This window comes from Sphaerodactylus townsendi, linkage group LG15 (assembly GCF_021028975.2).
Source record: "Sphaerodactylus townsendi isolate TG3544 linkage group LG15, MPM_Stown_v2.3, whole genome shotgun sequence".
Classification (NCBI taxonomy): Eukaryota; Metazoa; Chordata; class Lepidosauria; order Squamata; family Sphaerodactylidae; genus Sphaerodactylus; species Sphaerodactylus townsendi.
The window spans coordinates 26,505,047-26,519,601 of record NC_059439.1 but is presented as its reverse complement, the minus strand read 5'-3'; the positions used below and the strand labels follow the sequence as shown (position 1 = coordinate 26,519,601).

The window sequence follows — 14,555 nt, the reverse complement described above, 5'->3', positions numbered from 1 at the left end:
GCTCCACAAAATTGCTACCGTTGGAGTCTCTTCCCTTCAAACAGCTATGTCCGGGAGGTGAAGAACACTTGTACACTACAGAACAGAATGATACACACAAGAAGGGAATATGGTGGTGTGGAAAGGTCAGGGGACACTAAACATTGGCTAGGAACGCACACCTGTGTAGGGGACACGGTAATGGAGTGTAGGGAGGGTGTATGCACATAAAGCATAACATGGTTGAACTGATGGTCTAGGAGTTTGGGAAAATAATGGGTAAGACCTGGGAATGTGGGGAGGGAGTAGTTTTTTTTCCCCTTTCCCCCAATCTGAGCCGAAGTCACTCAAAAGAGGGTCATGACATTGGATTGCCCTTTTAAAAGTTGTGACAGAGTACTCTTCTATGACCAATGCATACCATTGCTGTGAGGCAAAAGTGGGAAAATGGAGGACGAGCAATTGCTAGGACACCATTTGCTGCAAACTCTGAACTGGCCTTTCACTTTCTCTGTCTTCCCCCCCGCCCCCTGCAGATTCATCCCAATAGGCACACATTTAAATAAACTAATATACGCATGTTGGCCACTATTTTTCCTTCTCCTCCTCAGTGCGGTCGTAACGCTAGCTTTTGATAAGGCGAGGGTTATGGATAGGGCTGGGGAGATGTCATATTCGGAATACATGTTAAGAGGTTATGATTCATGCCTTTGCAAACGAGGCAGGCCAAAACAAAAACGATGCATGTGTCCATTCCGTGTACCTTTTCGGATGTTCCCGTCAGGCGATTGCCCAAAGTCACCCGTGGAGAGGAGGAAGCAGGCTCGGTCACGGTTGTAGCGTTCCCGGCCACCAGGTGTGACAGGCGACTTCTCCTCAGGTGAAAGGGCCTGGTCAATGGTGGGGCAGTCCTCATTGGCTAATGCTGCATTGGCTGCATCACCATTCTGCTTGGAATCTGTGAAGGGGGGAGGGGAGGAAAAGAGAAAAGTTAGTCAGGCATTAAAAACCTTCAGCATCTGGAAGTCCGGTTTCCCAGAATTCCCTGGACTGAAAATCTGATTAACTTAAACTTGCATCTGAATCTCCAGACTGATACTTCCAGAGGTGGGATCCAGCAGGTTCTCACCAGTTCCCGAGAGTGGGTTACGAATTATTTGTGCGTGCTGAGAGGGGGTTACTCATTGGGTCCACTTTTCCATCTCCACTTAAATTAAGCCTCCCCGAGAATAACCTCCTGCCTTACGAGCGTGAAGGTTCCATATAAGCAAATTCGCGAGCTAAATAATGTAACTCCCTGAACTGGAATTCATTGATTCTCAGCCTTTCGTACCTTTTATCTCACCAGTCTCTATCAAAGAACCTGTGTGTTTCACCATTGCTGTGTTCAGATTTGTGAGTTGGGGCATTTTCTATAATGTGATGATAATTTGAAAATGATTTGGTGCCAAAAAATTTTTTTGGGGTCGTGGTGGGGTGGCTACCCATGGGGGGGTGGCATCCAACTCAGGTTTTGCCCAGGGCTCAGGTTTGCCTAGGTACGCCTCTGCCCCCTTTGCTGAGGGGGGGCTGGTGAGGGAACCTGTTACTAAAATTTTTGGATTCCACTACTGGATACTTCCCTAAGTGGAGATTTGTTAAATTAATGGACACCATAAAAGATGGAGAGGGGTTTTTTTTTGTTTTTTTTTTACAAAAACATTGGACTTAATACCATCGTCAAAAACATTACTGGTAAAAACTAAGTTCAACATTTCATCTGTCAGTTTCAAAAAAGTTTTCAGCTGGATTCAAATGTTGTTCAAAAGTTCATTTCAGTTTCACTATTATATTTTAAAAATCGTGTTTTTTTAGTCGTATGGATAAAATCCTTCACCTGGTTTTACAAGGTAGTACGCCATCTCAGACAGAAAGTACCATGTTCAATAATGCACAAAATAATGGTTTGACAAAGGCAGCGCGTAAAAATGAATGATAACTCTCACATTCGTTTTGACTATATTCTAATGCAGAAGCCTACAATTTTGTCAACCACTGCACCCCAACTGACTGAACTATCGTCTTTTTGTGGAACAGAGTATAGGACCCTTTGAACCAATATTCTCAGGGTTCTCTTAGGAACAGTGTGATAATTAAAACTACCTTTGCTCCAATTAAAAGCAAGAACAGAGTGGCATGTTTGGGCATCAGTTCAGTGAACAATTAGAACTGGACAGTGTAGAAGCAGCTTTTTAACTGAAGAACGCGGTTTCCCTCCTCTTGCTGAGTGCAAAAAGAAACACACTCTTGTGTGTGTCAAACCCTGATTTTCTATGCCCCGCTATGAACAATAAAGCTAAAGTTAAAAACCACGCGTGTGCTAGGGGATGGGGGAGGAAATAATGGCAAATTATTAAAAAAAATAGTAAAAGTAATTAAAATTGTAAATAAGATGGAATTTGTGTAGAGAAAAGATTAAAAAGTTTTTATCAGTAACAATACCACTGGACAGTGTATTAAGATAAAGGTTTGAGTTAAAAGCCAGTATACTTTTTCTTTTCTTTTCTTTTTTGTCTCTTTGGATTTGTGCGTCTTTCCATTAACTTGGAAGGCTGTAAAGTTGTAAAAAAAAATAAATTTTAAAAAATTGCTACAAAGGTTTAAAAGCTTGAGAGAGATTTTAAAAAATGATAAAGTGACTGAATATAATAGGTTGTGGAGATTTTTTTTGAATGACGGTTAGAGTTTAAAAATAATCCTGTAGATTTTAGCTGATGAAGAAAGACTATACAGTTTTTAATTTTTATATAAACTATAACCCGGTCTTGAAGCTAAAACTTTTTTAAAGTTCTCTGCCTGTATAATCGCATTTGACGCCTTGTCCCATACTTCTGTTTACAGTTGCACATATTATATATATTAAGTTTTAACCCTTTTATGATCCCAAAATAATCACTTTTTTAAAATAAAGTGTGGACTTTGTGAGGAATTAAAAAAAAAAAAGAACTGGACAGTGTAAATCATATGCTAGATCAAAAATGTAAAAATACAGAATATGTAGGAACGCGGAGGTTTCTATCCCCAGAGCTCCAATGATCTGACATAATATCCACTTTGTTTTATATAATGATGCTGACCTCCAATACGTAACACTCTTTTAAAATAAGGGACACCCCTTTAAACAAGACACCATGATTTCCTTACTACCTGTTTTGACCTCTACTGAGAAGGTTAAAGAAAGGCACCTGTTTATGTATGCTAACCACTGTTATTGTTGGTTGTTAACACCTACCAGCTGATAACACAAACTATCACAACTATTACAGGCCATTATATCTTATCTCATGGGGAAATGATTCAAAAAACAAACCTAGGTAAAGCACAGTCTTCAAAGGAAAAAGAGGGAATGAAATTGCATTGCTGTGTAGAAGCCTTGTTTTACCAGTGTGGGATGTATAAAAAGGGCTATATAAAGCCTTCCCGAACTGTATTTGTACAACATCAAGTGAAAAGGAAAAATAATAATTTCCAAACAGGTCACAGCGTGATACTGATGTGGGGGGCGGGCAGGGTGGGGAAGTGAGTCATGTCTTCGTGCTATCACAGGAGGTATCCCTTACCTACCTGAGATCCTTGCCTGATCATGTGCCACATAACACTGAATCCAGAGGCGTTCCTCCCATTGGGCAAAGTGGGCAGTTGCCCTGGGCGCAGCCCTGTGGGGGGCGCAGGTTTGTTTGTGGGATTTTTTGTATTTTCAGTGTTTTTTCTTTTTGTGGCCTTTGCTACCTTGGAGAGTGCGGTTTTTAAGGCTAGCAGCACCAAAATTTCAGGGGTGTTTTGGGAGACTCTCCTGATGCTATCACCCAGGTTTGGTGAGGTTTGGTTCAGGGGGTCCAAAGTCATGGACTCCCAAAGGGGGTGCCCTATTCCCCATTGTTTCCAATGGGAGCTAATAGGAGATGCGGCTACACCTTTGAGGGTCCATGGCACGTTTGGGCAGAACCAAACTTCACCGAGCCTGGGAGATATCATCAGAAAGAGATCTTTAACTGATACCACCCAGGTTTGTGAAGTTTGGTCAAAGGGGTCAAAGCTATGGACTCCCAAAGGGGTGCCCATCATCCATTGTTTCCAATGGGAGCCCTAACAGAAGATGGGGGGCTACACTTTTGAGGAGTCCATACATTTGGACCCCCCTGAATAAACTTCACCAAACCTGGGTGGTATCATTAGGGGAGTCTCCTAAAGATACCCTGAGAAAGTTTAGTGCTTCACAATAACAATTGCACCCCTGCCAGCAGGCCCCCCCCCCCAAATTTTCCTTTTAAATCCCCCCGCCTTTGACATGGATTTAAAGGGAGAATCCGAGGTCCCCAGTTTAAACATTGCACGTTATGCTGGTTGAGGGTGGGGGAGAATCAACCCCAAAATAGCATCACTTCCAGTGTTGTTGTTTAAACTGGGAACCTTCGAGATTCTCCTTTAAGGTGGATTTAAACGAGCAATCTGGAGCTCTAGTTTAAACACCAATTGAAAATAGGTATTGTTGGGGGTGGATTCAGCATCACTTGTTTAAACTAGGGAGCCCAGATTCTCACTGGCTGATGAAAGTGATGCTGTTTCCCCAATTGAAGGTACTGGATACAACACCATGAAATGTTTTCATAGCAGTAATAAAACATTTTGAAAGCTTACATTTTGAAACATGTTTTCAAAAAATTATTTCTGTTGTGTGGCATGGCTTATTGCTGTGCTCAGATTTGTGAGTTGGGGCATGTTCTATAATGTGATGGTGACTTTGAAACAACCTGGTGTAAAAAATCATTGCTTGGTCACAGTGGGGGAGGGTGGCTGCCCATGGGGGGTGGCAAACTCCAGTTTGCCTAAGGGCCTCACAGCCACTGGTACGCATGCAAGGGGGGAGTGCTACCGGCGTTGCATTGGGCACCCGCCTGGAGGGCATCAAACTCAGGTTTTGCCCAGGGCTCCAGTTTGCCTAGTTACGCCACTGACTGAATCCATCATCACTGGCCCTGCGAGGGAAGAATTGCTCCTCCCCCCCAGGACAAAATACCCAAAGGCACCTGGTGGGCCACTGCGAGTAGCAGAGAGCTGGACTAGATGGACTCTGGTCTGATCCGGCTGGCTTGTTCTTATGTTCTTATGTTCTAATACTGATCTTTTTGAATGCTGGCAAAACAAACGAACCAAGTAATGGAGGCACTGCTTTGGACATAGGTGTCTGGACTGACCCTGCACAATGGATAACCCAGAACGGCTCGTTTCTTGCGCACCCACCCAAATCTGCACGAAAATCCAGTCATCTGGCAACATATCCCATGGTTTCTTACCCTACTCCTTAGCAAATAGGATGGACAATGGCTCCGGCTCTTTATGACATTCTATAAATAATTGACATCTGTCGCTGACACGGCCCTCCCACAATCTTTTCACATTTCCTACCCTCTGGGTTTTTTCCTCGCATCGATCTCTTGGCTGAGTAAACCCTTCCCTTCTCCTGTGGAGAAGAAGAATCCCAGAAACATTTGCAAACCACAGCTCTAAGCTTAAACTTACTCCTTTGCTTCTGCTTCCTTTGGCATGCTTATCTGTCGTTTTCATCCCTCTGGCCCCTTCCGCACATGCAGAATAATGCACTTTCAATCCACTTGCAATGCACTTTGCAGCTGTGCGGAATAGCAAAATCCACTTTCAAACAATTGCGAAAGTGAAGTGTAAGTGCATTATCCTGCACGTGCGGAAGGGGCCTCTCATGTTAGGAGTCCTCTGAATTTGCCGCGGACGCTTTCCTGAAACTATTGTGCCCAAATCTGAACAACTAACTTGGAACAAGATCTAACTAGGCCTGAGTAAAACAATGTTCTTCTCCTCATACTTAAGCACATCTTCCGCAGAGAGGGTCCAAAGAAGCCACAGGTGGCAAAGTGCCGGAGTGGTCCCTAGTTGAAAAGAATCTGATACCAGTCTCGATGTGGCAAAGTAATCTAGGAGTTGCTATGGTGACAGACTAGCAGGAGCACCTCAGCCTCTTTGCAAGATCTGAGATTCCAGCCAGCAACTGTATTCCTCCGGGCGGTCCCCGAAGAAGCAGAATTTCAATGTTCGGAAAGCATGGAACGTTCAAGTCTCTTTATGAGGGCCTAAGCAGATTTTTTTTCCTTTTTTTTTGGGAGAAATAACCGTGTCCTTGCAAATCATCTCTCAAAACCATACTTCCACATTTGCTAGGAAATCTCATTTTCCCTACACTGTTCCTGGGGAAATTGAACTATTCTGGCCGTTGCTGTTAAGATTGCTGCGGGTTAAAGTGGTGATTAAGTGGCCTCTCAGGCACTGATTGGATAGTGCCGGTGACGTCACCACATCTCAAAAAGGATATTGAAGAGATAGAAAAAGTGCAGAGAAGGGCAACGAGGATGATTGAGGGACTGGAGCACCTTCCTTATGAGGAGAGGCTGCAGCGTTTGGGACTCTTTAGTTTGGAGAGGAGACGTCTGAGGGGGGATATGATCGAAGTCTATAAAATTATGCATGGGGTAGAAAATGTTGACAGAGAGGGTACTCTATAACTATCTCACAATACTAGAACCAGGGGCATTCATTGAAAATGCTGGGGAAGAATTAGGACTAATAAAAGGAAACACTTCATTTCATAGCGTGTGATTAGGGTGTTTGGAATATGCTGCCACAGGAGGTGGTGATGGCCACTAACCTGGATAGCTTTAAAAGGGGCTTGGACAGATTTATGGAGGAGAAGTCAATCTATGGCTACCAATCTTGATCCTCTTTGATCTGAGATTGCAAATGCCTTACCAGTCCAGGTGCTCGGGAGCAACAGCCGCAGAAGGCCATTGCTTTCACATCCTGCATGTGAGCTCCCAAAGGCACCTGGTGGACCACTGCGAGTAGCAGAGAGCTGGACTAGATGGACCCTGGTCTGATCCAGCTGGCTTGTTCTTATGTTCTTATGTTCTTATGTCACCAATGACAAGAGACACAATTTCCTCTCACCTTGCCTGCACCACTTTTAGTTTTGGTTTTTGTTTTAAGAAAAGATTTGGTTGGTTTGCATTTTCCCCCCCGGGGGGGCTTTTCAAGGTGAGTCCTTTCTCACCATACCACAAAAATGCTGACGGAGACAGTTAAAATGTGGGCAAGATGATAAGCAAAAATAGGACGCCCCTCGCAGCAAACTCAGTTACTTCCAGAATCTTCTCTCTCTTCCTTTTTTTTGGGGGGGGGGGCAGGGAAATTTGAGCTTCAGTTTCTTGCACTAGACAACCTAGGGCAGTGGTGGTGAACCTTTGGCACTCCAGATGTTATGGACTACAAAGCCAATTGGCCATGCTGGCAGGGGCTGATAAGCATAAGCATAAGCATTTTATTGTCATTGTGCACGCACAACGAAATTTACAGCAGCATTCCTCGATGCACACAATTTCAGACTCATACATCATCATCCTCCACCCATCCCTACACAGCCCCAAATACACTCCAGAAGTATGAAGCAGCGGAGTTTAGCGTAGCCACAGCTCTAGAGTAGAAGCTGTCTCTAAACCTCTTTGTCCTAGTTCTGAGGGCCCTGTATCGTCTGCCAGATGGTAGCAGTTTAAAAAGAGAGTGTGCTGGATGAGGCTGAGGTCCCCTTCAGAATATTTTGGGCTTTATTTAGGCTTCGGGCATTATAGATTTCTTCCAAGGAGGGGAGAGGGCAGCCGATAATCCTTTGTGCAGTGGTGATCACCCTTTGGAGCGCCTTCCTATTCGCCACTGTGCAACTGGAGAACCATACACAGATGCAGTAGGTTAGGACACTCTCTATAGCACAGCGGTAAAAGGACACCAGGGAATTGTAGTCCATAACATCTGGAGTGCCAAAGGTTCGCCACCACTGCTCTAGGGAATAAAAGGGGTTACAGAGGCTGGAGTCTCCTTACAAGAGAGAAAGGTGGGGTATAAATCCAAACTCTTCTTCTACTCTTATTCTTTCACCGCAAAATTATTCCTAAGGTAACAAACATCATTACTGAGAATGTCAACGTGTCATGGCACGTTTCAAAGAATTTCAAAGTGTCCACAGGGCCTGTAAAGAATTTCAAAGTGTCCACAGGAGCAGCAGTGGCGTAGGAGGTTAAGAGCTCGTGTATCTAATCTGGGGGAACCGGGTTTGATTCCCCGCTCTGCCGCCTGAGCTGTGGAGGCTTATCTGGGGAATTCAGATTAGCCTGTACACTCCCACACACGCCAGCTGGATGACCTTGGGCTAGTCACAGCTTTTCAGAGCTCTCTCAGCCCCACCCACCTCACAGGGTGTTTGTTGTGAGGGGGGAAGGGAAAGGAGATTGTAAGCCCCTTTGAGTCTCCTACAGGAGAGAAAGGGGGGATATAAATCCAAACTCTTCTTCTTCTTTTTCTAAAACGGAGCGGTTCCGCCAGGCTTTTCCATCCTCCCAGCCGGCTAAGCCCTCAAGTTTCTTCTATATGGCCTCCGGTGGGTCTAAATAGGGAAGTCATCATCCTGGTTTTTAAGACTTGCTGAACTGCTGTGTTGTTTTACTGGTTTTAAACCATTTATATATTGAACGTTTTTATTGTAACTTTGCTATGTTTTTGATGGTACGCCGCCCTGAGCCCTTTCGGGGAGCGAGGCTGACTCAAAGTCAACCGTAAATAAATAAACGTAGAACCGTGCCGGTCCCAAGACGCTGCTACCTAATCAAACACAAAAACAGCCCTGTGTACAGACTAATTAAAATAAGGTAGTTCATGTTAGAACAGCAGTGAAATGCATGTAGGAGGTTAAGAGCCTTCGTGTATCTAATCTGTAGGAACGAGGGTTTGATTCTCCTCGGGCTCTGCCGCCCTGAAGCAGCAATGTGGAGGCTTTATCTGGGGAATTCAGATTAGCCTGTACACACTCCCACCACCGCGCCCGGCTGGGTGACCTTGGGCTAGTCACAGCTTCTCAGGAGGCTCTCTCAGCCCCCCACCCACCTCACAGGGTGTGTTTGTTTTTGAGAGGGCAAGGAAGCAAGGAAATGGTAAGCCCCTTTGAGTTCCTCCTGCAGGAAGGAGAGAAAGGGGATATAAATCCAAACTCCTCCTCCCTCTTCTTCCTCTTCCTCTTCACTCTTCCTCTTCTTCTTCTTCATTTCATTTAAAATGGGAAATCGCGCAGGCGGACTTCCTGTAGGCATTACCTCCCTTTCCCCAAGTCCAAACTTCTCCCTACTCTGGTACATCCCCTAATGGAATACAAGGAGGCAACCCCTTCATTCTGCCTTATGGAAAACGAACCCTGGTGCAAAAATTTTCCAGAGAAGTTGTTGCCACAGGAGAGCCGAAGCAATGTAGCTGCTAAAGTGTTGGACTAAGACCAGTGAGAGCTGGGTTCAAGTTCCCAGCCATTTAAAAAAAATGCTCACTAGGGCTCATTCCGCACATGCAGAATAATGCACTTTCAAACTGCTTTCAGTGCTCTTTGAAGCTGTGCGGAAGAGCAAAATCCACTTGCAAACAGTTGTGAAAGTGGTTTGAAAACGCATTATTTTGCGCATGCGGAAGGGGCCTAGGTGTCCTTGGACTGGTCCTTATGTCTCTCATCTGACCTCATGGGGCACTGAGGGGAAAAATTAGTATTGGGGGGAGGGGCAGAACTACATATTTATGTAGTTATTTGTTTGTTATTGCACTTATATCCTGCCGATCTCCCGCAGGACTCAGGACAGCGGCCTTGACCTCCTTAGAGTAAGGGAGGGATAAAACGGAGACTGGTCCTGGTGAAATAGGAACAACAGAAAGGCACTGACCAGAAGAACAAGGTCTGAGGTGAAAACTGTGAGGTGGTTATCACGGTTGCAGGGGCTGAGGTAAACCTGCGGACTGGGTGGTTGTGGGTAGCCAGCCTCGACAGGAAAACTGTTGTATCTCCACAGCTAGCCTAGCCTCTGTGCCCTCTTCTGTCTCCTCATTATGTTCGGTTCACAAACAAGCTCCTGGCTAATGAGTGGAAACCTCCTTCCTCCACTGCACCCGCTGTAAATGGTCTTTCTGGCCCAGGGCAGCTGGAGCTGTTGGACAGCGTGGCAGAAATGGGCTGCCAGCCCCCAAGGGCCTTCCCCTCCTTCCACCTTGTTGCCTGCCTTTGTGGGTTTGCTGGGTGAGTGGGCTGTGAAGAACAGGGGAAGTGGGTTTTGTGTGTTTGTGCACAAGGGGTGGGGGGAGGTTCTCGGCTGCTTGTATCTTGAAATTCTCTTCATGCTGCACTATCCAGAGAATGATATAGTTACAGTTATCCTGTGCAGCTGCTATCCAAACATACAAGTTAGCATGCCCCAACTAAGACCCCTCTTTTCTCCATTGTCTGTTCCAGGTGCCTGTCCCCAACTTCACCTGTTCTTGAAGGCCCAAAATGTCCCTTTCCTTCTGTTGCTGTGAATTCATTCCTCAAGTCAACTGTCTGGCGTAACGGCTAAGAGCGGTGGACTCTAGGAGCAGCAGTGGCGTAGGAGGTTAAGAGCACGTGTATCTAATCTGGAGGAACCGGGTTTGATTCCCAGCTCTGCCACCTGAACTGTGGAGGCTTATCTGGTGGATTCAGATTAGCCCAGGGGTAGGGAACCTGCGGCTCTCAGAATAGCCTCTCAGGAACTACAATTCCTATCCCAGCCCCTACCAGCATGGCCAATTGGCCATGCTGACGAGAAACTGATAGGAATTGTCAGTTGCCTGAACATCTGAGTTCTCAGGCCTCCTGAAGCTGGATTTCAATAGCCTGTTCACTCCCACTCACACTGCCATAGGCTGGGTGACCTTGGGCTAGTCACAGCTTCTCGGAGCTGAGCTCTCAGCTCCCCACCTACCTCACAGGGGTGTTTGTTGTGAGGGGAAGGGAGCCAGGAGATTGTAAGCCCCTTTTAGTCTCCTGCAGAAGGAGAAAGGTGGGGGATATAAATCAAACTCCCTTCCTCCTTCCTTCCTCCTCCTTCCTCCTCCCTCCATCCTCCCTCCTCCCTCTTCTTCTTCTTCTTCTTCTTCTTCTTCTTCTTCTTCTTCTTCTTCTTCTTCTTTCTTCTTCTTCTTCTTCTTCTTCTTCTTCTTCTTCTTCTTCTCTGGAGAACCAGGTTTGATTTCCCCACTGAGCCCTCCCACATGAAGCCAGGCTCTAATTTGGAGAAGCAGGGTTTCAGTTTCCCCCACTCCTACACACAAAGCCTGCTGGGGGACCTTGGGCTAGTCACAGTTCTCTCAGAACTCTCTCAGTCCCACCTACATCACACAGTGTCTGTTGTGGGGGAGAGGAAAGGAAGGAGTTTTTAAGCCACTTTGAAGGTACAGAAAAGAAGGTTTAGAAACAGACTCCTTCTAGTACTCCCAAAGTCTTCAGGAAGCCCAGCTGTTCGGTCCCTCTCCCTCTCCCTCACCCCACCACAAAAACCCAATTCCTCTCTGAAAGAACCCACAAAACCTTGGATCACAGGCCTGTGCTCCCATTTCTAGGGAACCCAGGCACGCTGGCTCTTAGCCTTTGCTGGGATGAGCATGACTGTATCGCTTATGGGATTCCCTGCCAGCAACCCTGTGGTCCTTGCCAGCTCATAGAGGGACCCATCTGCTACTTAAGCCTTGGTGCATCTTGGGTATTTGGGATGCTCTTTCCACATGCGGAAATAGCTGCAAGCGTCACCCCCACCCCCCACCCCGACGCTATAAGAGCAGTCAAAATCTTCAGACACACCTGCACCCCTTGCTCTGCTCAGAGGAATGAGGTTGCCAACATATGTTTTGGCAAACACCCTTCAGTCCTGATTCGGTCCTTTTCCCCCCACAAACCGCTAATGGATCAATTCTGAGTGTAAATCAAACTGAAATGCTCCCGCGCTCCTAAATCACCTTTTCCAGCATGAGCGCCAACCGTGCCTCTTCCACCCCCGCTCTCTGCCCTCGCCCCTCCACGGAAGGAACCATTTTCTTAATCAAAAGTTGCTCCAAAGTCGCCAAAAGGAGCCCTTCGATGTTCACAGATGAGTCATTTTAGAAGGACAGCCAAGATGGGCTACCCTCGATACTGACAACCTGAATCACAACATCAGGTCTTTCCTTACAGTGGGACAAATGGAAGTTTTGGTGCTAGATCGTCAACTACAAACCATGATGGGGAACTAGGATGAAGAGAAAGGAAGAGATGAAGCTGGGTGAGATGAGAGTCTTTCAGACTTTCTCTCCAAGAAGGAAACCGTTAGACATCATTCCATGGAGGGATTCTTTTGCCATGGCAAAGGATTCTGGGGCACAATCAATGCATGCAAAAGTACCCAAAGGTCTGTTGGGACGCTTTAGTTTGGAGAGGAGACGGCTGAGGGGGGATATGATTGAAGTCTATAAAATTATGCATGGGGTAGAAAATGTTGACAGAGAGAAATTTTTCTCTGGGAAATGAGAAGTTGCAGTTGGGACGTGAGGGGGCGGGGGGAATCCAGCCTAAATTTTCCAGTGGTAAAAAAGATCTCTCTTGCCTTCTCCCTAGTCCAGCACCCCACTGATCTTCACGGCATGGTGCTTTGGACATAGGGGACCCTGAGGAACATCAGGAAGAGGGGTCAGCAGTGGGACGGGGGAATCAAAGTACCATGTTCAATAATGCACAAAATTATGGTTTTGACAAAGGCAGTAGGTAAAAACGAACTGTAATTCTCATATTCATTCGGGACTATTTTCTAATGCGGAAGAATACAGTTTCCCAGCTGCTGTACCTCACCTGACAAATCTGTTAACTTTATGTGAAACAAGGTATAATAGCAGCCCCATCAAAAGCACTTGCGACAGTCTGGAAAGCACAGTGCTAGGACACTTGAACTTTAGCACATGAATCCTCATGTTGATGGCCCCATTTTACAACTGGAAAGCTAAGACTACTAAGGTCGAATCCCCACTACCATCTTAGCCAGGTTTCAGAACACAAACTAACCAGGTTTGAGGGAAGGCCTCCCCATTGCTTGCGTGGCAGATTCCATTTCTGGTGCTCGTTCTCCCCATTAATCTGCGTTCTGGCAGGACCTGGTTTTTACGCAAAGTGGCATAGACCCCCCATTATACACTTGCAGTTCAGGGCTGATCCTTAAGCGGGAGGGATGAGGGAGTTGAAACCCTGACTCGTTTCCCGTCCTGGAGTGTGACACGGAATTTAGGCAACCAATCGGAGACTGCGATACGCGACTTTAGCCTTTCCTTGGTTTCGTTTCTGCTTTTGCGAATTGGCTAGCAGAAGGGGCGTGAAACATTAAACAGTCAAAGCGTGTAACCTTTAAATCGAATTAATGGTTTTACACAGGTAACGACATTAACTGCTTTGCACACAGTTAAACAGTTAAGCGTTAAACTTTTATTAAGCACGCTTGTTTTTTGATGCGCCCCTACAATGTACGTTTCCAAGCCCAGTGGGAAAAGGTCCTCGCCCCCCTGCAAGGCACAGCCGGCCCCAAATCAGGGGAGAGAGCGGTGAAGAGCGTGCACAAAGCCTGGTAGTGATGAGATTGCCAAGAGTTTTGGCAACCAGGGTGTGTCTGCTGTGTGCTCGCTGTGGTAACGAGGGAGGGAGAAACTCTGATGAAGAGGACCACGGTTTCACAACGAACAGGTTTGGATCTGCGTGCAAATTTCAAGTGGGGATTTGACCTAAGAGTTGGCTCCAAGACTACTTTGAGCAAGGATATGAGTCTAGCTTTTCTACGGCTCTTCTTCCCCTACCTATGTTACCTCAACACAGCAATGCCTCCCATAGTCAGTCACGGGATACACTGCATACACAGCAAAGGTAGGCAAATGGAACAGAAAAGTCAAGATGGATGGCCAACTTTGGGGCCTCCGTCCCAGCCAACCCATGCTTCTTAGTATAACCAGTCTCCTGCCCAAGATCCATTAAATACATCCTGTGGGTGATGCCTCATTCCCAAACAAAACTTGGACCCTTTCTGTCAAGTGGAACAAATAACTTTGGCTCAAGTCAGACGCAGCCCCACTGTGAGGTAAAGTTTGAAAAAGCTGCCTCTGACAGAAAATTCTGGGCACCATTAAGGTTGGCAGGTGGGAGACGGACAGAGCTGATCTTCAGGAACCAACCTGCCACAAGAACTCACCTGTGAGTCTCCAGCAGATCATATTCATGTTACTAGTGAGAGTTGATCACTGTTTAGATTTCTCACCTCAAAAAGTTTTCAGCCACTACAGACTCAAGCTCAGTGGTCCAACCATTTGGCATAGTGGCGTAGGAGGCTAAGAGCTCGTGTATCTAATCTGGGGGGGTGAGGGTTTTGATTCCCAGCTTCTGCCGCCTTCGAGCTGTGGAGAACTTATCTGGGGAATTCAGATTAGCCTGCACATTACCTCAGCACCGCGCCAGCTGCGACCCTTGGGCTTCAGTCACAGCTTCTTTGGGCTCCTCTCCATTTTACCTCACCCTCCCACTTACAGCTTCTCGAGACTCTCTCAGCCCCACCTACCTCACAGGGTGTTTGTTGTGAGGGGGGAAGGGCAAGAAGATTGTAAGCCCCTTTGAGTCTCCTGCAGGAAACTCA

General features: G+C 46.3%; 1 protein-coding gene across 5 annotated transcripts in view; it reads right to left on the bottom strand.

The window, feature by feature from the left end:
* The window catches only part of LOC125444477 (potassium voltage-gated channel subfamily C member 1-like), a 60,636-nt gene that overhangs the window by 28,862 nt on the left and 17,219 nt on the right, over positions 1–14,555 (bottom strand). For 4 of the 5 annotated variants that reach the window (XR_007246215.1, XM_048516907.1, XM_048516910.1 and 1 more), the window contains exon 3: positions 743–937. Coding sequence is in view for 3 of the 5 variants with exons in the window: in XM_048516907.1 (XP_048372864.1) it covers positions 743–937 (195 nt within the window). In the remaining 2 variants the exon portion in view is untranslated. Of the gene's footprint in view, positions 1–736; positions 938–14,555 lie in introns of all 5 variants that reach the window. The other variant, XR_007246216.1, reaches the window with a different exon arrangement.